Source organism: Vipera ursinii, assembly GCF_947247035.1.
Source record: "Vipera ursinii genome assembly, chromosome: Z".
NCBI classification, from domain to species: Eukaryota; Metazoa; Chordata; class Lepidosauria; order Squamata; family Viperidae; genus Vipera; species Vipera ursinii.
The window spans coordinates 3405295-3432791 of record NC_139517.1 but is presented as its reverse complement, the minus strand read 5'-3'; the positions used below and the strand labels follow the sequence as shown (position 1 = coordinate 3432791).

The window sequence follows — 27497 nt, the reverse complement described above, 5'->3', positions numbered from 1 at the left end:
AAGAAGAGGCACTTAATGCATGCCGCGCCACGTTTAAGAGGACCACCTGCATCCAGAGCTCCAGCGAGGCGTCCCTTCCGTGGAAGGGCCTACATTCCAAGGATGCCAAGATGTTACATCTGCAATCGTGTGGGACATGCCACCCAGGATTGTCCCCAACGATTTCCAGCGCCTGCCACGTACCAGCCCAGAAGAACAGATTCCAGAGGAGGCAGAGGTAGAGGCGGATGACAAGGTCGTGGTCCCAGGCGTGATCCGCAAGCTCCACTTGCCACCTTGGCTTTAACCAACGATCCACAACCACAACCAGAGTACGACAGAACGACTTCTTTGGACTTTGGACAGTGGAGCAGCATTACATGTTACCTATAGAAAAGAGCTTTATACAGAGATGCACGAGCCTGAATCTGAACTTCGTGAGCTTTACTCTTTTTTCAAATCATCCTCGTCATTAAAGTAGACGTACACAATTCCGGCAACCGTTCCTTATATGTTTTAGCCTCCAGTCCCCTGATCCTCTTTGTTGCTCTTCTCTGCACTCTTTCTAGAGTCTCAACGTCTTTTTTTTACATCGTGGTGACCAAAACTGGATGCCGTGTTCCAAGGGTGGCCTTACCGAGGCCTTGTAAAGCGGTATTCTGTGAAGAACCTCGTCTGTGTTTTCATTCACGCCAGGCAAAACCCGCTTTCTGGGATCACAATAGGTGTTTATTCAAAAGGGCATCTGAAGGGAACATAAAAGGCCACCAGCTATAAGGAGTAGCTGTTACTCCAGGAACCGTTGGCTCCTTGGGCGAGCTACTATTCACTTCCACGCAGTCTCTGGGAACGAGTTGAGCTCTTCGACGTGTTGTACGACAGCCCCAGAAGGCAGCGTGTAGGAAAGGCGTAACCTCATCCGGAGAGGGATCTGGGTTCAAGAAACAAGTAAAGAGGCATAACGCCACATCTCTGCACTAACCAAATGCTTGGAGAATCGAAACAGATCCCTGTGGAAGCCAGAGCAACGTATTCTATATTGTACAGGTAAGCCCTCGACTTACGGCGGGTTAGTTAGCGACTGTTTGAAATTACCACAGGCCTCCCTGAGGCAACTCACGTGGCAGATTTAAAGTTAACGACAGCCGAGTCTCCCCTGCGGTCGTGTGAGTGCGTTTGTTTGTGTCCCGTGATCGGATGATGGCAATGTAGGTTTTGTTCTTTGTTTATACACTAGGATCTAGATCAGGGGTAGGCAACCTCGGCTCTTTTATGACTCATGGACTTCAACTCCCAGAATTCCTGAGTCAGCAGAATTCTGGGAGTTGAAGTCCATGAGTCATAAAAGAGCCGAGGTTGCCTACCCCTGACCTAGATCCCTCTCACAGTTGCTATTGTTGAGCCAGGTGATGCCTATTATGCCGCATAAGAAATCCAATCAATTGCTGTTGTTGTCATCAAGATTTAGCCTATGGCAGGGGTAGGCAACCTCGGCTCTTTTATGACTCATGGACTTCAACTCCCAGAATTCTGCTGACTCAGGAATTCTGGGAGTTGAAGTCCATGAGTCATGAAAGAGCCGAGGTTGCCTACCCCTGATCTAGAAAGTCAGTTCCTTGATTAGGGAACCACTAGGAAGGCATTCCCAACATCAGTGACAGGGCAAGCCACTTGTAGATAAATAGAGAGCAACTCCTCCTCTCTTTGAGCACTGATGATGTTGCCTAGTTGGGTCATGAAAGGTCCGCAAGAAAATTACCAAGCTCGGAGGACCCCACAGCCCTCCTCTTCCTCCTCCTCCTCCTCCTCCTCTCCCATCTAACACTGATGATGTCACCTAGTTGGGTCAGGAAACATCTGCAAGAAAACCACCCAGCTCAGAGAGCACCAGGGACCCACAGTCTTCCTCCTCCTCCTCCTCCTCCTCCTCCTCCTCTCTTCTAGCACTGATGCTGTTACCTAGTTGGGTCATGAAACGTCTGCAAGAAATCCACCCAGCTCAGAGAGAGCACCAAGGACCCCACAGTCTCCTCCTCCTCCTCCTCCTCCTCCTCATCTTCCTCCTCCTCCTCTCCCGTCTAACACTGATGATGTCACCTAGTTGGGTCAGGAAACATCTGCAAGAAATCCACCCAGCTCAGAGAGAGCACCAAGGACTTCACAGTCTCCTCCTCCTCCTCCTCCTCCTCCTCCTCATCTTCCTCCTCCTCCTCTCCCGTCTAACACTGATGATGTCACCTAGTTGGGTCAGGAAACATCTGCAAGAAATCCACCCAGCTCAGAGAGAGCACCAAGGACTTCACAGTCTCCTCCTCCTCCTCCTCCTCCTCCTGATACAAGACAGCTAAAGCAGTGGCCTCTGATTGATGGGAAAGATCAGGAGAGGCCTTATAATGGCTGAGCCTGGGTTTGTTTGCTACCACCTTTGCAGAAGGGGAGGGCCCGGAAAAGTCCCTTTCCGCGTTCTCCAGACAGGTAGCCAGCTTCCCCTTTCAATCAGGAGTGGGTTAGAAAGAGGATCAAAGCCCTCCCCCCTTCCCCCCCCCCACCCACCCCCGGGAGAATCCTCCTTAATCCACTGACTTGCTGGTAAAACTGGGGCTAAAGTACCCAGATGGCCGCTTTACAAAGACCCGCCAAGTCCTTTCCTTTCCCTTTGCAGGAAAACTTGGTGAAAGAATCTCCGCCACCGCCTGGATTTCTGGAGGACCTCGGCAGGGTGTCCCCTTGGGTGAGAAGCGGATTTGAAGCAGATCTCTGAAGGAGATCACGGGGTGTCTTGAGCGATCCTCTCCTCGTTCTTACCTTTTTGGGGTTCAAGACTCGAACGACTTGGGTGAGGGGGGGAGCCCCCCTGGCTTGGCACTGTACAGCTGCTGGGGGCTAAAAGTTCCACTTGGAAAGACTGCAAAGAGGAGGAAGGGGAGGAGGAGATGGAGAGGAGGAGGAAGAGGAGGAGAAGAAGGGAAGAGGGAGAGGTGAAGGAAAGGATGGAGAGGAGAAGAGAGGGAAGAAGAGGGAGAGAAAAGGAGAAGTGGGAGAGAAGGGGAGGAGGGAAAGGAGAAGAAGGGAAGAGGGAGAGGTGAAGGAAAGGATGGAGAGGAGAAGAAAGGGAAGAAGAAGAGAGGGAAGAGGAGAAGTGGGAGAGAAAGGGGAGGAGGGAAAGGAGAAGAAGGGAAGAGGGAGAGGTGAAGGAAAGGATGGAGAGGAGAAGAAAGGGAAGAAGAAGAGAGGAAGAGGAGAAGTGGGAGAGAAGGGGAGGATGGAGGAAGGAAAGGATGGAGAGGAGAAGAAAGGGAAGAAGAGAGAAGAAGAGAGAGGGAAGAGGAGAAGAGTAGAAAGGGAAGGAGAGGAGGAAGAGTAGAGAGAAGAAGGAGAGGAGAGGGAAGGAGAAGGAGAGGAGAGAAAGGGGCGGAAGAGAAGAAGGAGAGGCGGAGAAGACACGGATGAGAGGAGAAAGAGTAAAAGGAGAGGCAAAGGAGAAGGGGAGGATCAGGTGAAGAAGAGCGGGGGGGGAGGAGAGGAGGAAGAGGAGGAGGAGGGGAAAGAGGAGGAAGAAGAAGGGAGGGGAAAAGAAGGGAAGAAGAGGAAGCAGAAGACAGAGAAGTGGAGGAAGAGGGGAAGGGAAAAAAAAGGAAGAGGAAGAGAAGGCCGTTGTAAGTGAACAGGAATTGCTCGAGATGAGAAGGTGAGACCCAAATCAAGCTAACAAAAAACATGCTTCTTTTTCTTCTTCTTCTTCTTCTTCTTCTTCTTCTTCTTCTTCTTCCTCCCTCCTCCTCCTTCTCCTCCTCCCTCCTCCTCCTCCTCCTCCTCTCCACAATCCCCCCTCGCTCGTAGTTTGGACAATGTTACCTAGTTGGGTCACGAAAGCTCTGCGAGAAAACTCAAGAGAGCACCAAGGACCCACAGTCCCCCACAGTCGTTGTCATCATCTTCCTCCTCCTCCTCCTCTTCCTCCTCCTCCTCCTCCTCCCTCCTCCTCCCTTTCTGCAAATCCCCTCCCTTGTAGCACTGATGATGTTCCCCAGCTTGGCAATGAGACGTCTTCAAGAAAACAACCAAGCTCAGAGAGCAGCAAGGACCCCACAGTCCTCCTCCTCCTCCTCCTCCCTCCTCCTCCTCCTCCTCCCTTCTAGCACTGATGATGTTCCCTAGTTGGGTCACGAAACGTCTGCAAGAAAACGAACAAGCTCAGAGAGCACCAAGGACCCCACAGTCCTCCTCCTCCTCCTAATCATAATCATAATAGTAAAGTTGGAAGGGACCTTGGAGGTCATCTAGTCCAACCCCCCTGCTCAGGCAGGAAACCCTATGCCATTTCAGACAAAATGGCTGTCCAGTCTCTTCTTAAAAACTTCCAGTGTTGGAGCATTCACAGCTTCTGGAGGCAGGTGGTTCCACTGGTTAATTGTTCTAACTGTCAGGAAGTTTCTCCTTAATTCCAGGTTGCTTCTCTCCTTGACTAGTTTCCATCCGTTGCTTCTTGTCCTGCTTTCGGGCACTTTGGAGAGTAGCTTGACTCCCTCTTCTTGGGGCAGCCCTGAGATACTGGAAGGCTGCTATCATGTTCCCCCTCGCTCTTCTGTTCATTAAACTAGACATCCCCAATTCCAGCAACCGTTCCCTATATGTTTTAGCCTCCAGTCCCCTGATCATCTTTGTTGCTCTTTCCTCCTTTCCTCCTCCTCCTCCTCCTCCTCCTCCTCCTCCTCCTCCTCCTCCTCCTGCCTCCAGAAGTGGTGAATGCTCCAACACTGGAAGAGACTGGACAGCCATTTGCCTGAAATGGTATAGGGTTTCCTGCCTGAGCAGGGGTTGGACTACATGACCTCCAAGGTCCCTTCCAACTTATTATTATTATAGTGGTGAATGCTCCTCACCTTGGGCACCGCCACCTGCATGGAGAAGTTCTCAATGTCTCCAGGGCCGGTGTTGGTCACCGTGGCCGTGATCAGCAGCAACGTGGGTTCCTGCGGCGCCCGACTCATGGCGAACTCCAGCAGCAGCCCGTTCTGTTTGCAGACCTCCATGCGGGAGGGAACGGCCTCTGCGGAAAACGTGGTTAGTTTCAGACAAGGTGGTCTGGTCCAGCTTTGTCAACTTCGAAGATTTTTTTTTTTAGACTTCTCCAGCCATAAATCATAAGTCGCTTTGGGCAAAAACTTCAAACGTCATAACTCGAGGACTACCTGTAACTGTGTTTTTCCCAAGACAGCAGAGGTAGATTTCCAAGGATCTTCTCCCTGGCTTCCCTTTTAAGCCCAACCCCCCACCCCACCCCCGATGTCTCCTGCCGCTGCCATTTGATGGATCCATCAAATTCTTATTTTCCTGAGTTTTCATTTAACGTCCTGTGGTCCTGAACCGGGAAAGAAATCCTTGTTCCCGGATCTTGTGCAGTTTGGCGTCGAAGTAAAGGTGAGAAGGCTTTCCACACGGTCAGACAAATTATAAATACAGCAAGTCCTCCACTTACAATGGTTCACTTAGTGACCCTCCAAAGTTATACCGGCACTGAAAAAAGAATGGGATTTCCTGAAAGTTGTGACCGTTTCAACATCTCCCGCCGTCCCACGATCAAAACTGGGATGCTTGGCAACCCGTTCACATTTTATGACGGTGGCAGCGTCTCTCCCCTCCCCCCACCCCCAGGGTCAGGCCATCCCCTTTTGTGACCTTCTGACGAGCAAAGTTATATTTTTCCAGGGATTAAATTTAATTCTTTTTAATAGTTTTTAATTTTTCGTATTAGTGTTTTAAGTACCCTGTAAAAACCGCCCTGAGTCCTTCGGGAAAGGGCGGTATGTAAATCCAATAAAATAAAATAGGTAAAGTAAAGGTTCCCCCGCACACACGTGCTAGTTGTTTCCGACTCTAGGGGCCGGTGCTCATCTCCGTTTCAAAGCCGAAGAGCCAGCGCTTGTCCGAGGACATCTCCGTGGTCATGTGGCAGGCATGACTAGACGCCAAAGGCACACGGAACGCTGTTCCTTCCCACCGTAGTGGTCCCTATTTTTCTACTTGCATTTTTACGTGCTTTCGAACTGCTAGGTTGTGGCAGAAGCTGGGACGAGTAGCAGGCGCTCACTCTGTTACGCGGCACTCGGGATTCGACCCGCCAAACTGCCGACCTTCTGATCGACAAGCTCAGCGTCCTAACCCACTGAGCCACCACGTCCCTTAAAATAAAATAAGCAAATAAATAAAGCCGGACTTCGCTTCACCAAGCGGGCGGACTGACTTAACAACTGCAGTGATTCGCTTAAAGGTCGTGGCAAGCTGGGTCGTAAAACGGGACGGGACCCACTTCACGACCGTCTCGCCCGGCGACAGACATTTTGGGCTCAGTTGCGGTCGTAAATCAGGGATGAGAGGCGATCCAGCCAATATGCTTGCCCGTTGTAGGGACCCTTTGCTCGATACCCCAAAAGGTCTTTTTTGACAAGGCAACTGGGATTTCTCATTTTCCTTTGAAGACCTTTCCCTTCTCATCGCAGAAGCTTTCTTCGGCTCTGACTGAATGGTGGGGAAGGGAAGGATTTATACTCCTTGCAGACAGCTGGTCATTTGCCTTCTTTCTATGGAGCCGTTGAGGCCACTGGGAGGTTTAGCTGTGTCCTCGGGGTCACCTGAGGGGTGCAAACCCAGGGCATAAAACATCCTGCAGCCAAGAAGCCTCCACGCCCATTTGCACCGCTCAGGTGATCCCGAGAACACAGGTAAAAGCTCCAGGTGGCCTCAACGGCTCTCTAAAAGAATGCAAATGACCAGGAATATAAATCTTTCCATTCCCCGCCATCCCGTCAGAGCTGAAGAAGCTTCTTGGATGAGAAGCGAAACATCTTCAAAGAGAGAGAGGGGAAAAAAAATAAAGTCCAATCGCCTCCTGAAAAAAAGCACCGTTGGGAACAACCGGGATGTGGATGACTGAGAATCTCCGTAGCTCTTTGCTTAATAGATCCCTCTCTTTCTACCTGGAGTTTTGAGATCCTGAAGCAAACCAAGAAGGGATCCTGTTCCCGAATGGGCTGGATTGGATGGAGCAGGAGATGTAACTACAGGTTCTCCAAGGAGGTCCAAGAGATCGAAGGCCTAGACAGAGAAAGACAAGAACAGAAGAGCAGAGCAGAGTTGGAAAGGGACCTCAGAGGTCAACTAGTCCAACCCCCCTGCTCACGCAGGAGATTCTCCAGTATACCATTCCGGATAAATGGCTGTCCCATCTCTTAGAAACCTCCATTGTGGGCGATAAAACAGACCAAAGAGGAAATAATTTTAATTTCCGAGCAAAGCACGATTCGTGATCAGAACCACTGCCACAAATCCTGATCATCCATCGTGGTTTGCTCAGCTTTTGGGTGACCTCAAAACCCATTTCTTCTGCTGGGTGCAAGGAAGAAAAAAGGACAAGTTGTTTCTCAACCTCGGCAACTTTAAGAAGCGTGGACTTCCGCAACTCCCACAATTCCCCATGCTGGATGGGGAATTCTGGGAGATGAAGTCCATGCCGTTTCCCCCCCCCCTGTGAACCAGATTGAAGCAAAGAAAGAGATTTGTTAAAGCACATTTGCACCGTTATTTGCACCAAATCGCCACTACTTTGGGTAGTCCTCGACGTACGACCACAATGGAGCCCCCAAATTTCTGTGGCTAAGCGAGACATCTGTTAAGCGAATTTTGTCCCACTTCACCTTACCGCAGTTGTTAATATGATCGTTAAGTGAATCTGGCTTCACCATTGAAAGTCGCAAAAAGGGATCACGTGACCCTGGGACGTTGCGACTGTCATAAATATGGATCAGTTGCCAAGCGTCCGAATTTGGATCTCGTGACCATGGGAAATGCTGCAACGGTCATAAAACTGAGGAAAACAGTCCTAAGTCACTTTATTCCTTGCCGTTGTAACGCTGAACGGTCACTGAATGAAACCGTTGTAAGTCGAGGACGACCTGTATCTTCCCAGCTGTTCTTTACAAGGAGTTCAATTTAACTTGGGCTAGTAATCACAGAGCAAGAGAAATTAGGTTTAAAATTAAATCCCTTATTATAGCAATAATCAGATTGATACCGTATATGCCATTAAAGATTTGATGGCTTCGTCTGCCCCCTACTGCCCAAAGCTGGGAACTGCATCTCCTACCTGGTTAGGTTCTTGCTGTTTGGGCTCTGTGGATGGCTCCCCCTGCAGGACGATTGGGGTAACAGTCTCATTTCCGTTCTGATCTGTTTCATGGCTGTCCTTGTCCTCCCCAAATTTCTCCATCACGGGCATTTTTTCCAGTATGGATGCTCTGGATGAGGAAGGAAAAACGGAATGCCTGAAAATGTCATTTTTTTTCAGCCCACAAGACAAGGTGGGGCGGATGGTGCAAATGATTTGAATTACAGAATAACAGAGTTGGAAGGGACCTTAGAGATCTTCTAGTCCAGCCCTGCTCAAGGATTGGTCTAGAATCTTTCTCTGCTGGCATCAGTCAGGCATATGAATTGTTCATGCGATGTTTCTCAACCTTGTCAACTTTAAGATGGGTAGACTTCAACTCCCAGAATTCCTCAGCGTGTCTTGCATGGCTGGGGAATTCTGGGAGTTGAAGTCCACCCGTCTTGAAGTGAACAGAATAATGACTCATAATTTGTTCAAATTCAAAAGCATTCACCTTCCCTGGATGCCAGAAAATTAACCCAGAGTCTCCGTGCTGATTTAAATGGAAGGGATCCCATCTTTTTAAATGGAGAATTTAGTTTTTTTTAAAAAAACATACGATGCCATGGGGTTTTCTGGGAGTTGAAGTCCACCCATTGTTCTCAGCTTTGCCAAGGTTGAGAAATATTGCCCTAAACGAAACTAAACCAAAATCCAAAATGTAAAATAAAATAATAAAACATCAAAATAAATAATAAAATAAAATAAAATATCAAATAAATAAAATAAACTACCAAATAAATAAAAGAAAATAAAATATCAAATAAAAATAAAATAAAATATCAAATAAATAATATAAACTACCAAATAAATAAAATAAAATGAACTATCAAATAAATAAAATAAAAAACTATCAAATAAATAATAAAAAATAAACTATCAAATAAGTAAAATAAAATAAAGTATCAAATAAAAAAACTAAATAAATAAAAAATAAAATAAAATAAAAAAATAAAAAAAAACTTTACTGCTCATATTACAAATTGATATCTGGCAGTCTCTTTTGGATGACCCCTGTAGGGTTGGGAGGTACAGCAAGTATTAGAGGGAATTGGGCTCTTCTGATTTAAAAACAAATCAGGTTTCTTGTCCTCATTGTGTCTGCCGCTTTGGTTCGACAGGGATTTTGGGATGCAGGCGGGTAAAGGGATTAGGAAGAAATGATTTAAACCCTAATGATCACAAAAGAGTAAAAAGGGCTGCCAAAGAACTATAAAGGCCCTCCTTTCCTTTTTGTCCATCTGTACAGTTTTCCCCACAAGGCAATGAGGACTAGTAACTTAGAGATTTGTTTAGAACCCCCCCACCCACCCACCCACGCACTAAGAATCATTGGATGTGGAGCTCTGGGCTTTTGAGGGACTGGACCAGCTAACAAGTACCTGAGGTGATCGTATTTTCGGAAAAGGGTGTTGTATTCCACGGCTCTCTGCTGCAATTCCACATCGTGGCAGCTACAATAAATGGAGATCAAACTTCGAATCCGGCTTTTAATTAGGGAAGAGGAGAGGAAGAAAAAAAACAAGAGAAAAGGAAGTTACTTTCTCTTTTCTTCTTGATACGTCACCCCCTAAAACCTACTCCACGGCAGTTTACAGGTAGTCCTCAACTTATGACCACAATTGAAACCGGTATTTTGGCCGCTAGGTGATGCGGTCATTGTGAATGAGCACGTGACCAGACCCAATTTTTACAACCGTTTATACCATGGTCGTTAAGCGAATCCAGCTTTCCTCGTTGACGGCTTGTCTGGGAAAGTGACATATTGCAGTCATGGGACCACAGGACACAGTGACCGTCGTAAAAGCGAGTCAGATGCCAAGCACCCAAAATACGGTCACAAGACCGTGGGGATGTATGCAGCTGTTGGAACTCCAAAACCAGGCCTGAAGTAAACATTGAGGAGCTCCGTTGTAACTTTGAACGATTTCTAAGTTACCAGTCATAAATTGAGGACTGGCTGCACCTAACAGAGACTGGTTATTTACCCGGAAATGACAAATTTCCTGCAAGAACATGATTCTACCACAACTTTAAACACATTTCAAATGGTGGATTTTTAACCAGCCACAATTTTCAGTTCAATATGCAGCCCTCTGCAATCATCACAGCTTTGGGCTTTGACTCCCATAATCCCCTGCCAGCTGGGAATTATGGGAGTTAGGGGTTCCCATCCTGAGCCAGAGAATGAGAAAGGAGAACAAGGGCAAGGAAATCATAAAAGGGTTTATCCTACTGACAACTGGGAAGCTGAAGCTGTAGTTCTTCCAGGTGCCCACATGGTGGCGCTCTAACTTAAGAGAAAGGTTGCTGTGGCGCCCTCTAGTGTCAGAGGATAGAAAACTCACATTTGCTGGCCCAGGATGAAAATGTATTGTACAGGTGGTCTTTGACTTATGAGTAGTTACTCAGCGACCGTTCGATTTTACAACAGATCTCCCCAAGGGTACTTACAACCCACTCCCAAAGTTTTTAACAATCGCGGTGGTCTCTTAAGGACCAGGGCAGTCACTTCACGACCACAGCGGTCACTTAATGACAGTCGCAAAAAGGTCATAAAATCAGATCTATCATATGGATGACCCGTTTTATGACCGTCACAAGTTACAACAATGATAAGCAGGTTCCACTAAGTGAACCATCACGTGACCACACAATAAGTAACCGACAAAACTGGGTTTGATTGCACAATGCATTAAAAAAAAAACCTAAGGAGCAATTCTGCTTGTCCGGGATCAAAGATAGGATATATTTTTTCTCACGCTCACTTAATGTCCGCGTCCTGGAGGCGTGTCCCAAGCTTCATGAGGGCAGTGAGTGCGTAGGCCCTGGTGGAGGGCAGGGACAGTTGTGACTGGAGGACGTGTTCCAGCAAGTTTAGCACATCCTCGGCGTCCACCTGAGAAGATAAAAAAAATGAGGATATGGCACTAGAAAGATCAACAGCTACTGAGATTGTTGGCTGAGCAGGTACAAAAACAGCCTGGGAAATGATTGAAGCCTGAGAAACAGGGCCCCTCGTCAATCATTTCCTTAGGAGGAGGGAGCTTGGCCGCACAAAGAAACAACAGCCAACGACTTAATAGCCAGCCATCAACATCAACACAATCTACACCTAAAAAGCTACACACAACGGGCACTGTACAAACAGCACACTCAGAACAGCCCAAAGCACACGGAGAAGTTCCCTTGAGGATGGGTTCCAGCACGAGTCCGAAAGCTCAGAAGGCAAAATCCCTGGTCCCAGTGATAGACCCAAATTGGATGCTGCAAAATTATCCTGGGACGCCCACATCCGCCTTCATTTGTGAGGATCAACTTCCCCATCGCGGATCTTCGCCGCCGAATTTCGGAGCCCTTACCTGTTGTGGTTCCACCTCATCACAATTCCCGTCGAGTAGGAAATGCCCGTATTCACCCAGGCACCAGGTTGCCACTTGGACCAAGGGTTGCTGCAGTGGGACACAAACGGAGGCAAAGGCACAGTTGTTATGGCACATCCAGGTAGTCCTCGATTTATGACCATTCATTTACATGAAAAAAGTGATTTAGAACCCATTCCTTTTGCTTACAGCCATCGCCCCGGCTGTCACTTGATCGCAATTCAGCTCATTGGCAACTGGTACATATTTACAATAGTTGCGGCATCTCGGGGTTTACACAATCATTTTTGGTGACTTTTTTTTTCCAGCTGACAAAGAAAGTCAATGCAGGAAGCTGGATTCGCTTAATGACCATGTGATTTTCTTAACGACTGCGGCAAAAAGATCTATAAAATTGGATGCACTCACATGGTGGAACCTGCTAGTTGCGACAGGCATAAAATGGGTCACCCACGTGATAGATCCGATTTTATGTCCTTTTGGCGACTGTCACTGAGGGACCGTTGTGGTTTTTATGGAACCACTACGGTCCTTAAGTGACCACGGCGGTTGTTATTGGAAGCACGTTGTAAGGATCCTGGGGAGCTCTCTTGTAACATTAAACAATCGCTAAGCGACTGACCACTCATAAGTCAAGGACTATGTACAATATTGACTTTTCATCCTGGGCCAGCAAGTGTGAGTTTTCCTTCCTCTGACACTAGAGGGCGACATAACAGCCTTTTTCTCAGATTAGAGCGCCACCCAGTATGCAGCGGGCGGAACTGCAGTTTTCAAGTTCCCAGCTTTCAGTGGGATAAACCTTTTTTTCCCTTCTTTGAGGTGCGATATGTTGTTCTTAGGCCGGCTTAGGGTTCAGCCTTGGGCCCCAGACACCCCAGGATAGATCAGGATCGTGCTAATCCCTCCTTTTCCTGTTCTGAAATGATTCCCACGATGATTGCTAGGATTTACTCCGAGCAAGACCCGCTGCGGTCTGCAGCTTTGTTCCCTCTGCTTTGGTGCAAACACTCAACATAATTTTTAAGGCTGGAGAAAATGAAAAATATTCCTCGACGGATTCCAAATGTGCCAGACGTAAGCAAAACGAGAGGAGAGTGCTTGTCTGCACGAGCTTCTTTGCAAGCAATTAAATCTGGAGCTTGAAGGCCCTTCCTAAAATATTTATTGTCCTGAGGTCCTTTTATGCTGCAGCAAGGGCATCTGGGGTCAAAAAAGTCAAAATGCTGGCCAGAAACCCACAATGAAGCCCATATTCACTATTTTGATCTCCTCTCCTGTACCATTACTGAAAACTCGAGTGGCGAATATGTCAGTAACCATCAACCTAACCAAAATCTTACAACAGTCTGTTTAGTGACCGTTCAAAGTTACGACGGCACTGAAAAAGGTGATTGATGACCCTTTTTTGCAATTACACTGCAGCATCGCCAGGGTGATACGATCCAAATTCAATGCAATGCAATGTCCCAGGTCACGTGATCCCCTTTTGCGGCCTTCTGACAAGCAAAATCGATGGGGGGAAGCTGGATTCGCTTAACAACCGGGTGACAAACTTAACAATTGCAGCAATTCACTTAACGACAGTGGCCAAAAGAGGTCGTAAAATGGGGCGGGAAAAAATCACTTAACAAGCGTCTCGCTTAGGAATGGAAATTTTGGCCTCAATTGTGGTTGTAAGTCAAGGACTACCTGTAGTAAAAAAAATAATACATGTTTGCTGCTAGATTAGTTTAGGTCTCAGGATATCGCGCAAATGCCGAAAAAGACATACCTGGGAGATATCTTGGGCCACTGCGCCGTAGAGCTGATGCACGGCGTAACTATGAAGCTCTTTTGCACCTCCAATCAGGTGGATGAGGTTGGGGACGGCATCATCCCGGATGTAGAAGCCCGCCTGCCAAGGAGACAGGAGGAAGCGGGAAGGGGATGATTGATCCTCTTCACTTACTCCGATTTTTATCGCTCTCCTCCAAGGAGGAGTTTAAAGGAAGATCCATAAGAAAAATCTACCTTGCCTGCGCTACAAAACACAACCTCTAGAGGGCAGCGGCAGATTAAAGTTGTCTGCATTCCCTCTGCCACCTAGTGGACACCGGGGATCATAGCACCCTCCTTGCTCTCACCATGATCAGAATCTGGAGAATGGTATCAATGTGCCACCGTTTGCTGGGTGCGAATCTGTGGAAGGAAGTCAAAAGGCAGAAGAGAGAGCTCTTAAGATTCCTACAGAGCCGGACAGGCTCAACCTGCTCTCTACCGCCCTCTTGCAGGCAACGGTGGAACTGACTCACTTCTCGGCAGCCAGGAACAATCCGGAAGCGCACTCCGACTTCAGATCCGGCAGGCTGCTTTCCATGAAGCCCAGCAACTCCTTAGTGGTTGTGCGAATGTTGGCGTGGTTGATCAGGGATAAACTCAGCTGGAGGGCTCTCCTACAGAGCGGGGGGGGGGGATAAATAAATAAATTAGAATTACGGTTTTCTGTCTCGTCAGAAGTGGAGCCTTCTCCCATCTTCGGGCCTTCAGCTTACCTCTTCACGGTCGGGTCGGGATCCGTCAGACAAGCGAGGACTGTGGTTCGGTGTCTCTGGACGGCGCTGTTTTCCGCTTGCAACAATTTCTGGAGCGACGTGAGGGCCACGTATCTGAGCATCAATTGAAAAGGATAAAGCCGATCGAACGGATTTAAAATCTTGTTTGCTCCGCTGCCCCCTTGTGGAATTTTGGGCAAAAAAAAATGCCCATTAGCTAAAAGGGATTTGCTTAACGACCGTGGTGTTTGCTTAATGACCGCCATATTTGTTTAATAACCACCGTTTTAGACAAGCAAAGTCAACGGTAGTCGCCAGATCGGCTTAATGGCTGTGTGACTCACTTAACGACAATGGCAAAAAGGTCGTCCAATTCGGCGCGGCTCACTTAACTGACTGGCTTTGGGATGGAAATGTGATTGTGGTCGTAAGTCAAGGACTACCAGCGTTGCTGACTGGGGGATTCTGGGAGTTGAAGGCCCCGGGTCGTAAAATTGCTCAGTTTGAGAAAGACGGATAGATAACTCCCTTCAACGAGTACAGGGATCCACAGCTACGACGTCCTTGACAGACCTTGATATCTAATCTCTGTTTAAACAATGTTTAATTCTTTTGTTTGGGTTTATTAGCTTCCCATTACATGCTGTAGGAATTGTGTTTTCTTAACTCAAGATCTAAAGTGCTGAGTGAGCCAGCCATAGTATTATCTTTTTTCTCTTTTGTCTAATCTTCCTTCCTTCCTTCCTTCCTTCCTTCCTGCCCTCCCTCTTTCCTTCCTTCCTTCCTTCCTTCCTTCCTTCCTTCCTTCCTCCCTCCCTCCCTCCCTCCTTCTTCCTTCCTTCCTTCCTTCCTTCCTTCCTCCCTCCCTGCCTCTCTCCCTCCCTCCTTCTTCCTTCCTTCCTTCCTTCCTTCCTTCCTTCCTTCCTCCCTCCCTCCCTGCCTCTCTCCCTCCCTCCTTCTTCCTTCCTTCCTTCCTTCCTTCCTCCCTCCCTGCCTCTCTCCCTCCCTCCTTCTTCCTTCCTTCCTTCCTTCCTTCCTTCCTCCCTCCCTCCCTGCCTCTCTCCCTCCCTCCTTCTTTCTTTCTTCCTTCCTTCCTTCCTTCCTTCCTCCCTCCCTCCCTGCCTGCCTGCCTCTCTCCCTCCCTCCTTCTTCCTTCCTTCCTTCCTTCCTTCCTTCCTTCCTTCCTTCCTCCCTCCCTGCCTCTCTCCCTCCCTCCTTCTTCCTTCCTTCCTTCCTTCCTTCCTCCCTCCCTCCCTGCCTGCCTGCCTCTCTCCCTCCCTCCTTCTTCCTTCCTTCCTTCCTTCCTTCCTCCCTCCCTGCCTCTCTCCCTCCCTCCTTCTTTCTTCCTTCCTTCCTTTTCCTCCCTCCCTCCCTGCCTCTCTCCCTCCTTCCTTCTTCCTTCCTTCCTTCCTTCCTTCCTTCCTCCCTCCCTCCCTGCCTGCCTCTCTCCCTCCCTCCTTCTTCCTTCCTTCCTTCCTTCCTTCCTTCCTTCCTTCCTTCCTTCCTTCCTTCCTTCCTTCCTTCCTCCCTGCCTCTCTCCCTCCTTTTTTTTTCCTTTTTACTAGCGAAATATTCCAATTATTTGAATGAAATGCCAAATTTGAAGAACACGCAGTAGAATGCTTGGCTTCCATTCAGATAGGTCTTAGTCAGCCCAAGCTGAGCGGTTTTATCCCGTTTCGATTTAATTTTGATTTTCTTTCTTTTCTTTTACCTGATATTCCTATCCTTGTTAAGGAGAAAGTGCCCGAGGATATTTATCGCCAGAACCTACGTAGGAAAGAAAAATCAAATCAAATCAGAGATTCCTTTAATTTTTAAAAATGAATCTGACGTAAAGGGGGGATTAGGAAAGCAGATGGAGTCAAGGGGAGTTTGTGGAACTACCCGACTCATGATTTTAGGAAGGAGAGGCTAAAATCAGAGGGAATTTGGGGCTTGAAGAAGCTTAACAATCCTTACAACGCGGCGCAATGCTCACAAACCTTGACTTACACACCCAGAGCTTAGCCAGGTGGGCTAAAGAGAGAAATGCTGGGTGAAATCAAACGCTAATGTTTGCACTGTGCAATCGCGCATTGTGCAACTTTACGGTACCCGCAATCCACTGGTAGACTGTATCCCCATGATTGTCAGCACCGTTTCGTACAAGATGGCGTTGCCCACGTTTCGTGTCGTTTCAGTGTTCGTTGCCACCTGGGAGAGAGAAGAGGAGAAAGCATCATCCCTCCCACCAGCCTCTTTGTTCTATATTCTTTCTTTTTTCTAAAAAAAATTTTTTTTTATTGCTTTGCATTTTTACTTTTTTCAAATGATAATTTTATCGCTTCACATTTTTCTTTTTTTAATAAAATGTTTTACCGCTTTTCCTTTTTCCTTTTTTAAAATAATAATTAAAATACTTTGCATTTTCCTTTTTTAATAATCATCTTTATCTATCTGTCTGTCTGTCTATCTATCTATCTATCTATCTATCTATCTAATCACCTAATTCTATCTATCTATCTATCTATCTATCTATCTATCTATCTATCTATCTACTAATTGTATCTCTCTCTCTCTATCCTATCACCTAATTGTATCTATCTATCTATCTATCTATCTATCTATCTATCTATCTATCTATCTATCTACTAATTGTATCTCTCTCTCTCTGTCTATCTATCTATCTATCTATCTATCTATCTAATCACGTAATTCTATCTATCTATCTATCTATCTATCTATCTATCTATCTATCTATCTATCTATCTATCTAATCACCTAATTCTATCTATCTATCTATCTATCTATCTATCATCTATCTATCTATCTATCTATCTATCTATCTATCTATCTACTAATTGTATCTCTCTCTCTATCCTATCACCTAATTGTATCTATCTATCTATCTATCTATCTATCTATCTATCTATCTATCTATCTATCTATCTATCTACTAATTGTATCTCTCTCTCTATCCTATCACCTAATTGTATCTATCTATCTATCTATCTATCTATCTATCTATCTATCTATCTATCTATCTATCTATCTATCTATCTATCTATCTACTAATTGTATCTATCTATCTATCTATCTATCTATCTATCTATCTATCTATCTATCTATCTATCTATCTATCTATCTATCATCCATCTATCTATCTATCTCTATCTATCTATCTATCTATCTATCTATCTATCTATCTATCTATCTATCTACTAATTGTATCTCTCTATCCTATCACCTAATTGTATCTATCTATCTATCTATCTATCTATCTATCTATCTATCTATCTATCTACTAATTGTATCTCTCTCTATCTATCTATCTATCTATCTATCTATCTATCTATCTATCTATCTAATCACCTAATTCTATCTATCTATCTATCTATCTATCTATCTATCTATCTATCTATCTATCTATCTATCTATCTATCATCTATCTATCTATCTATCTATCTATCTATCTATCTATCTATCTATCTACTAATTGTATCTCTCTCTCTATCCTATCACCTAATTGTATCTATCTATCTATCTATCTATCTATCTATCTATCTATCTATCTATCTGTCTGTCTGTCTGTCTGTCTGTGTCTATCTATCTTTCTATCTATCTATCTATCTATCTATCTATCTATCTATCTATCTATCTACTAATTGTATCTCTCTCTCTCTCTATCCTATCACCTAATTGTATCTATCTATCTATCTATCTATCTATCTATCTATCTATCTATCTATCTTCTATCTATCCCAGTTTTATTATTTTTAGTAATAACTCAAGGAGGTAAACAGATCCAACACATGTTCCTCTTCCTATTTTCCCCGCAACAACAACCCTGTGAGGTGGGTTGGGTGGAGAGAAAGGGATTGGCCGAAAGTCACCTAGATAGCTTTCATGCCTAAGGTGGGACTAGAACTCACAGCCTCCTTGTGACTGGTTCAAAGTCACCCAGCCAGCTTTTATGCCTAAGGCAGGACTACAACTCACTGCCGCCTGCTTTTTAGCCTGCTGCCTTCCTCACTAGATCAATCTGTCTTATTATTCCACAGTTTTCCTTTTTTAATAACAAATGCTCCAACACTGGACGTTTTCAAGAAGAGACTGGACAACCAATTGTCTGAAATGGCGTAGGTTTCCTCCCTGAGCAGGGGGGGTTGGACTAGAAGACCTCCAAGGTCCCTTTCAACTATGTTATTCTGTTATTTCTCCTCCTCCTCCTCTTCCTCCTTTTTAAAAAGAGACTGGACTGCCACTTGTCTGAAATGGCACAGGGTTTCCTGCCTGAGCAGGGGGGTCAGACTAGAAGACCTCCAAGGTCCCTTCCCACTCTGTTATGGTTATTGTTGTTATGGTTAGAATTTTATCACGTTGCAATTTCCCCCTTTTCATAACCATTTTATCGCTTCGCATTTTCTTCCCAAGCACTTGCTTGTTTATACAAAAATACGGAATGTCTACTCCCAAGGTGGCGAACCTATGACACGGCTGCCATAGGTGGCACGCGGAGCCCTCTCTTGTGGGCACGCGCGCCGTCGCCCCAGTCCTAGGCCTTCAGCTGGGTTTTATAAAACCTTTTCGCTTTAGGTCGCCGCCGCCGTGTGCAAAAAAAAAAAAAAAGAGGTCCAATCAATCAATCAATTTCAACTTCTCGCGGGGAAAAAAGAAAGATCTCACAAAGTTGGAATTGATTGATTGAACTTTTTTAGTCCCACCCAGTCTGCCGTTACCACCACAGCCACGCCCACCCAATGGGCCATGCCCACTCGGCCCCCCGACGATACGTAAGTGGGTTTTGGGTTGCAGTTTGGGCACTCAGTCTCCAAAAGGTTCGCCATGCCGACCGATGTGTCCCTGCGGTTGACCTTGACGTTCTTCAGCCACCCTGTCAGAATCCATTTATATCACTTTCATAAATGTATGTTTAAAACATTATTCCCCCCCCTTGGATTCTGCCATCTCCCGAGGAAGGAGGAGCGGATGTGGATTCAGCCTGCCTTGGGTTATTTCAAAGACCAACAGAAACCTTTTGAACTGGGGGAATCAAAAGGGAGGGTTAGGGAAGAAGGCATCTGGCCTGTGTCTCCATTTGAATCTGTAAAGGAAGAAGGCAATAACCGTAAAGATCCGAAGTTCCCTTTTTCCCACGAAAGGGATGACACGAAGTAAAATGATGGGGGGCTGACCAAATGAGGTTGAGGGAAGGGGGGCGGGGTTGAACCGGGAACCCTTTATAAAGTTTCAATCTGTAAAACAATACCAGGTCCTGTCTTGTATTCCCACAACCAAACATGTCCTAGTAAAAATCCCTTTTGGATTAGAACTGACTCCAAGAGTTTTTGTTTTCCTAAGACGTGGATTGGGGTGGGTCCTGACACACCCTCTCCTTCCCAGATGTCCCTCTTCTTCGCTGACCTGCGCCAAGGAGTCGTTCATGGCGTCGCTGGCCTCGCCGTTGTCTCGTCCTAAAATCCGTAGCAGCCGGAGAAGCTGGACCTTTGGGGAGAGAGAGAGAGAGACAGAGAGAGAGAGAGAGAGAGAGAGAGATGACCGCAGGTTTTTTTTTGCGGCTCAGATGGAGGAGTTAGAATAGAGCTGGAAGGGACCTTGGAGGTCTTCTAGTCCAGCCTTTTCTTACCTGCAGGAAAGGTTCGCTGATGCCGGCAATGCTGTTATTTGGGCAATATCCGGCCACCACCAGATTGCGCAATATCCCTGCCAGCTGGGGGACAAACTGCAGAGGAGGACAAGAAGGAGGGTGTTTCTGCAGGCCTCGGATCCCATCGTCCACAGCCAGAGACCTCCTGCAGGCGGGGAAGTTTTTACAAACAGACTACGTCCAGTTGATGGCTTCCTACCTTGGAGAAATGTTCCAGGGCCTGCGAGCTTTTCTCACACATCTCCGCGATTAACATGATGGCGCTGTGCAGGAAGCCTGGAAAATTGAGATTTGAGGCGCATTCAGTTGCGCTTCCCAATCGGTTTGTTTCTTCAGTTCTCTCTTGATTCCCTTCCTAACCTTTTCTCCATCTTTTTTTCCTAACCTTTTCTCGGTCTTTTCCCTAACTTTTCCTTGTTCTTTTTCCAAATCTTTTCTTGATCTTTTCCCTAACCTTTTCTCGATCTTTTCGCTAAACTTTTCTTGATCTTTTCCCTAAACTTTTCTCAATCTTTTTCCTAACCTTTTCTTGATCTTTTCCCTAACTTTTCCTTGTTCTTTTTCCAAATCTTTTCTTGATCTTTTCCCTAACCTTTTCTCGATCTTTTCCCTAAACTTTTCTTGATCTTTTCCCTAAACTTTTCTCAATCTTTTTCCTAACCTTTTCTTGATCTTTTCCCTAAACTTTTCTTGATCTTTTCCCTAAACTTTTCTCGATCTTTTTCCTAACCTTTTCTCGATCTCTTTCCTAACCTTTTCTTGATCTTTTTCCTAACCTTTTCTCGATTGTTCCAAATCTTTTATTGATCTTGTTTCTAACCTTTTCTTGATCTTTTCCCTAACCTTTTCTTGATCTTTTTCCTAACCTTTTCTTGATCTTTTTCCTAACCTTTTCTCAATCTTTTTCCGAATTTTTTTTATCTTTTTTCTAACCTGTTCTTGACATTTTCCCTAACTTTTTTCTCAATCTTTTCTCTGACTTTTTCTCTATCTTCTCTCTAACTTTTCCTCGATCTTTTCCATAATCTTTTCTTGATCTTTTCCCTTAACTGTTTCTCGATCTTTCCCATAGGTTTTTTCCTCGATCTTTTCCATAATCTTTTCTTGATCTTTTCCTTTAACTGTTTCTCGATCTTTCTCATAGAGTTTTCCCAGGCCTTCCGTTGCCCATTTCAGCCATGCAACTAGTTTCCTGTTGGTCCAAGTAACTGACGGATCTCCATACAAACAAGAATAGTGCGACTCACCAATTTTGCCCACTCAAAAACCAGCCGTCTCACCATGAATTTGTTCCTTCAACAGCTGCTCTCCCAATGGTGTGAACATATCTACCAAAGCGGGCACTTTCCGCGTAATATGTACAGCGCAGACTATGGCCTAGAAACAGGGTTGATAAAGAGGAATTATAATTTTTAATTTATCTATTTTATAACATAGACATATTATAAATATATTATAAGTTTTACTTATCACATATATATGCATTTTATAATTCAGTGTTTTGCAGGGCTGGGCTTCGGGTGGGACATTCTGCCCCTTTGAGAAAAGGCCAGTGCCTCTGAACACGCGCAGAAAGCTTGCCAGCTGTTCTCCTACTCCTCTGAGTAAATGGGCAGAGCTCCCGACTATTGACTTGCAAGCCCACTTCTGAAGAAGTAGCGGGGATGTTTGAGAGACCCACTTACCTGCAAATTGGAGATTTGCTTAATAATAATAATGAGTTGGAAGGGACCTGGGAGGTCATCCAGTCCAACTCCCTGCTCAGGCAGGAAACACTAGACCATTTCAGACAAATGGTTGTCTAAGCTCTTCTTAAAAAGGAGGCGGAAATAAAACAGGCTATTCCTCGAGTTACGAATTGAGCCCAAAATCTATGTTGCCAAGTTGAAACATTGGTTAATAATAATAAGAAGGAGAAGGGAGCAGACATTCCGTATTTTTATATAAATAATCAAGTGCTTGGGAAGAAAATGTGAAGCGATAAAATGATTATGAAAAGGGGGAAAATTGCAACGTGATAAAATTCTAACCATAACAACAATAACAATAGCAGAGTTGGAAGGGACCTTGGAGGTCATCTAGTCCAACCCCTTGCTCAGGCAGGAAACCCTATCCCATTTGAGACAAACGGCTGTCCCGTCTCTTCTTCAAAACCTCCAGTGTGGGAGCGTTCACAGCTTCTTAAGCGAGTTTGCTCCCGTTCCACGGCTTTCCTCGCCACCGTCGTTAAGCGAATCGTTCCGTTTGTTAAGTCAGTCGCACACTTTGCTAAGTGAATCTGAATTCCCCCCCCCCCCGCCCCGCTCCCCCATTGACTTGGCTGGTCGCAAAAGGGGATCCCGTGACCACGGGGACGCTGCCACCGTCGTAAATAGGAACCACTTTGAATTTTCGATCCCGTGACCACGGGTTTGCTGCGACGGTCGTTAAGCGTGGAAAGTGGTCACAGGTCACTTTTTTTTCCCCAGCGCCGTTGTAACTTAGAACGCTCACTGAACAAATCGTTGTTAACTACAGGACTCCCTCGAGGGAGGAAAGTGGGGTGGGTGGGTGGGGTCTCACCTTCCTCCGCACGGTGGTCTGCCCGGTTTTTGCCAGCTGCTGCACTTCCTGGGCCAGATCCTGCAGCATGGCGGCGGAGCCGAGCGATCCGAGGGTACTGAGTGCTAATCCTTGCACCCAGGCGTTGCTGTGCAGCAGGTCACTTGCAGGCAAGGAGAGAAGGAAAGAGAGAGGCATAAGAAATCTCCAAGCCACTCATTCTTATTCATCCTTTATTTCCTAATATTTTTAGAGCCCCTCTATGTTAATGTACATGGTTTTATTATACCCGCTTTACAAGCGTTAGATAAATAAATTCTTGTAGTCAGCAGTTTAGAGTGTGTGGGCTGGCTGGGGAATTCTGGGGGTTGAAGTCCATCTTCACCTTAAAGTGGCTACGGTCGAGCAACGGCCATGTTTGATTTATTACAGAAACGCCATTTTTACCATAACAACACCTGCTTCTCTTTCTTGATCCCGATCGTAGTTCTGGCGTTTTTCTTGTTGTTGTATTTTTGTCGCTCGTTTTTATTATTTAATGCTACTGGTCGACGACTGAATAAAATAAATAAATTTAGATTTCGTCTTCCACACGCTTCCTTCATCCTCCCTCCCAAATCTAAGGGAGGGGGGGAAGCAGAATCTCTGTCCTACTTTACTGGGAATCTCTAGCTGCAAATTTATCTCTCTCACACACCTCTCTCTCTCTCTCTCTCTTTCTCTCTCTCTCTCTTCCAAGGGTTTTCAAACTTGGCCCTTTTATGACTTGCGGACTTCGATTCCCAGAATTCCTCAGTGTGCCTGGCTGAGGAATTCTGGGAGTTGAAGTCGACAAGTCATAAAAAGGCTAAGTTTGAAGATCCCTGATCTAATCTATGTATCTATGTCTCTCTCTCTCTCTCTCTGTATCTATCTATCTATCTATCTATCTATCTATCTATCTATCTATCTATCTATCTATCTATCTATCTATCTCTGTCATCTTTACATTCTATCTATCTATCTATCTATCTATCTATCTATCTATCTATCTATCTATCTATCATCTCTCTGCCTGCCTGCCTGCCTGCCTGCCTGCCTGCCTGCCTGCCTGCCTGCCTGCCTATCTATCTATCTATCTATCTATCTATCTATCTATCTATCTATCTATCTATCTATCTATCTATCTATCTCTGTCATCTCTACATTCTCCCTATCATCTATCTATCTATCTATCTATCTATCTGTCTGTCTGTCTGTCTGTCTGTCTGTCTGTCTGTCGTCTTTCTGTTCATCTCTCTCTCTCATTCTCTTTCTCTCTCTCTCTTTACAGGCTGTCCTTGACTTACGACCGGGTCGCACAGGGACCGTTCAAAGTTACAATGGACCCCGCCTCCTGAAGACACTTACAAGTTACAACCCGATTCTGAAGGTTGGATGGTTGCCCCCCCGCAAACCCATCAAGTAATAGGTGGACCTTTGATGGCATCGTCCCCACCGCCATTTTGACTTATTTGACCACACCCAGCAGACACCCCTTCTTCTGAGCCCCTCAAACCCCAGTTCCCTGCCCGTGTGTTCCACACTAAACCACTCTTTAACTGCCATTGGAAGCCCCCCGCCCAGCTGGGTTTGCACAAGGTGCAAGGCTGAGAAACCATGATGGCTGTGTTGGCGCCCCCTTAAACCAGCAGCAAGGGATTGCATGGTGGTTTAGTGGGATTCTGACCGCCCAAATCTCCTCCTGATCTTCCGAATCTGCAGAAACCCGCCTGAATCCCTTCCCTCTTTCAATGTCCCACCAATTTGAATCAATTTCATTGATTGTTTTTTTGAGATCTCAGATCTGGTCACGCCCACACGAGGGCAAAGGGAGACACCCCAATGTGGACACCTCCTCACTTCTTGATGCTATTGGTCAGGAGAAGGTGAGTGTCCTGCTTCTCATCCAATAGGAGGGCAGCCCCCAGGTAGCCAATCCGCTTCTCGTGGAATCGGGTGGAGGCGAGCAGTTTCAGGCACTCCATCTGGGTTGAGACAGGAAGAAGAGGACTTAACGTCTTTCCCCCACAATGCTTTGCAGCGGTCCTTGGTTAGGGGCATGGTGGGAAATCAAAATGGCGGTTTCCACATACCGCTAGGGAAGGGCGATGTTTTTATTGCTACCCTGCGCCAAACCAAAATGGTTTTGTGCTATAGAATAGAATAGAATAGAATAGAATAGAATAGAATAGAATAGAATAGAATAGAATAGAATAGAATAGAATAGAATAACAGAGTTGGAAGGGACCTTGGAGATCCTCTAGTCCAACCCTTTATAGTCTATGCCATTTCAGACAAATGGTGGTCCAATCTCTTCTTAAAAACCTCCAGTGTTGGAGCATTCACAACTTCTGAAAGCAAATTGTTCCACAGGAACAACTAATAATGGAGTCAGCTGCAAATTTAATGCGTGCATTTAATATATTTATAAGTGCCTGAATTTACTGAATTCTTATAAAATTACAGCTAGTCCTCAACTTACGACTGTAACCAAACCCCAAATTCCTGTTGCTAAGAGAGACAGTTGTGCAGTGAGTTTTTCCCCATTTTAGGACCTTTCTCGCTCCCGTCGTTAAGTGAATCACGGCAGCTGTTAACTTAGTAACCCGGTTGTTAAATGAATCTAGCATCCCCCTTGCTTCTCAGAAGGTCACAAAAGGGGATCGTGTGACACCCCCACCCCCCACCCCGGGACACTGCAACCGGTCATAAATGCGAGTCAGTTGCCAAGCATATGAATTTGTAAGCCGCCCTGAGTTTTCGGAGAAGGGCGGGATATAAATGGAATTAAAATTTAAAAAAATAAAAAAAAAATGATCACATGATCAGGAGGATACTGCAACGGTTGTCCAGTGTGAAAAATGGGGATAAGAGTCACTTTTTTTGAACTTACAACAGTCATTAAATAAATCATTGCAAGTAGAGGACTAGCTGTACACACCTGTCCGAAGTGAGCTGGATACCCCAAGATATGGATGTACAGCAACTTTGCCAAATTGGAGGCCCGGTTCTCAGATTCATCGCCCCGAAAAGCACCCCTAATTTTGGCACTTTCTCGTTGTACCAATTCCCGTTCTTCCGCTTGCGTCCGGGCGCTCCGGATGGTCCGGATCAGAGCCGGTAAGGTGAGCGGTCCCTCTGGCATCCTGGATAAGAGAGAAATGTGTCGGCGGGTAATCGTTTGCCAGGATTTGCCAGAAATTTCCGTTTTCCTGCCTTCTTTGCACGGCGTGTATTTTTCTTGCAATTTGCCCCCTCCCCCCCCAAAAAAAAACATAAGTTTAGAACTCAGGACATAAGATCTAGCCCGTCATTCTCAGGTGCGCCGGAGTGACAAAATGCAAAACGTTTAGCTGCCTCATTGGAGATTTGGGGAGTCACAAAACATTTAGTCTGAACTTTCGGAGCGACTTCTCTTCGGGACACCGAACCTGGTTCATGTTAACCTGGTTTAAGGTTTAGCTAATTGTCCGAACCCAGCTTAGGTTTGTTACCTCGTGATTTACCGTAATGCAGGAAATGGGGTTGATTTCATAATTACTTAAAGTAAAAACATTAATTGAGCATGCCACGCTTTAAAAAAAAAATCAGGGGTCTCCAAACGTGGCGGCTTTAAGACGGGTGGACCTCAATTCCCAGAATTCCTCAGCCACGTTTGGAGACCCCTGCTCTAAATCGTGTCTGCCAATTGACAATCGTTGAGCTTGCAGTTACGAAAAACGTTAAAGAAGAATTTTAAAAAGGCGGTTTAGGACAATATCTTTGATTCCTTCTTGTAGGCGCTGAGCTTGTCGATCAGAAGGTCAGCAGTTTGGCGGGTCGAATCCCGAATGCCGCGTAACAGAGCGAGCGCCTGTTACACATCCCAGCTTCTGCCAACCTAGCAGTTCAAAAGCACGTAAAAATGCTCACCAAGTTTGACCAGGACAGCTGATTTGGGGTGCCTTTCAACGGATACAAAATGCTAATTATTATTATTTTAACGCCCCCCCCCCAGGTAAACCAGGTGGCATATATGTTGCTGCTTAGTTTGTGGTTTTTGCATCTTCCCCCACCCCCCAAAAATTCCACTCCTGCGCACAGATGCCCTTGGCCCGCTTTTACTCATTGTTCCAGGCGAACCGGAAGACTTTTTCTTTAGCACCAGAAATTAATCCTTGCTTTGTGAAACCTTAAACTACTTGATCACCTCCGGTTTCAAAGTCTGCTCCTTCTTGAACAGTCACCCCATTCAAACATTCCTCCCAACGCACTTGAGGCCTCCACCACTTAAGTTTAAATTAACCAGGATCCTTCTTCTCGTTTGTTTGTCTTCTTACCCGAAGGACAGACGATTGAAAAAGGGCCCTTGGGAAATTAATTGATTAGACCACTGAACACCCAATAGTTGCTTGAAACGTATTCTCTCTCTTTTCTTTTCTCTCCTTTTTCTTTCTTCCTTCTTCCTTCCTTCCTTCCTCTTCTTTCTTTCTTTCTTTCTTTCTTTCTTTCTTTCTTTCTTTCTTTCTTTCTTTCTTTTTTCTTCCTTCCTTCCTTTCTTTCTTCCTCTCTTTTTCTCTTTTCTTTCTTTCCTTTTTTCTCTTTTTTCTCTCTTTCTCTTTTTCTTTTCCTTCCTTCCTTCCTTCCTTCCTTTCTTCCTCTCTCTCCCTTTTTCCTTTTCCTTTTCCTTTTTCTTTTTCCTTCCTTCCTTCCTTCCTTCCTTCCTTCCTTCCTTCCTTCCTTCCTTCTCCTCCCTCTCTCTCTCTCTCTCTCTTCCTATTGTCCTGCAAATGTTCCTTCACCTGTCCAGAGAAACTCCTTGTCCTTCTTCTGTTCCTAGGAAAGCGAAAATCAGCAGCTGGAATCCTTCTCAATCTGCCTCCCCTTCAGATCTTGCAGTTCCGGACAGGTAACCGGACAGCTGAGTTCACCTGAGTTTGGGGAGGCAGCTTGGCCCTAGGCGCCCTCTGCTGGACAGATGCGGCATGACATGCGAGGGAGGGGCTGATTGGAAGTCCCTTCTACCTTTAAAGACATGCTTCTCGTCCTCAGCAACTTGAAGACAGGTGGACTTCAACTCCCAGGATTCTGCAGCCAACTGGGGAATTCTGGGATTTGAAGTCCACCCGTCTTCAAGTTGCCAAGTTTGAAAAACACTGCCTTAAAGTTATTCCGAACACAACTGAAGTGTGGCCTGGCATGGA

The 27497-nt window shown here is 45.8% G+C and overlaps 1 protein-coding gene and 2 long non-coding RNA genes across 3 annotated transcripts in view; 2 read left to right on the top strand and 1 right to left on the bottom strand.

The window, feature by feature from the left end:
- The window catches only part of LOC310649446, a 313283-nt gene that overhangs the window by 233482 nt on the left and 52304 nt on the right, over positions 1–27497 (top strand). The gene's annotated exons all lie outside the window — the stretch shown is intronic.
- On the bottom strand, positions 84–27343 carry AP1G2 (adaptor related protein complex 1 subunit gamma 2). The gene is given in 23 exon segments (XM_083377659.1): positions 84–910; positions 2785–2823; positions 2825–2884; positions 4863–5029; positions 6957–7074; positions 8123–8273; positions 9568–9672; positions 10954–11084; positions 11548–11637; positions 13343–13465; positions 13695–13749; positions 13863–14003; positions 14103–14216; positions 15817–15872; positions 16200–16298; positions 19509–19589; positions 19732–19827; positions 19952–20028; positions 21033–21129; positions 22315–22456; positions 24175–24299; positions 25256–25460; positions 27096–27343. Coding segments are annotated over 22 exon segments (2376 nt in total). The 5' UTR covers position 25460; positions 27096–27343; the 3' UTR covers positions 84–805.
- LOC310649440 lies at positions 893–3923 on the top strand. The gene is made up of 3 exons (XR_014494227.1): positions 893–1026; positions 2642–2710; positions 3820–3923. It is a non-coding gene; the product is annotated as an uncharacterized lncRNA (long non-coding RNA).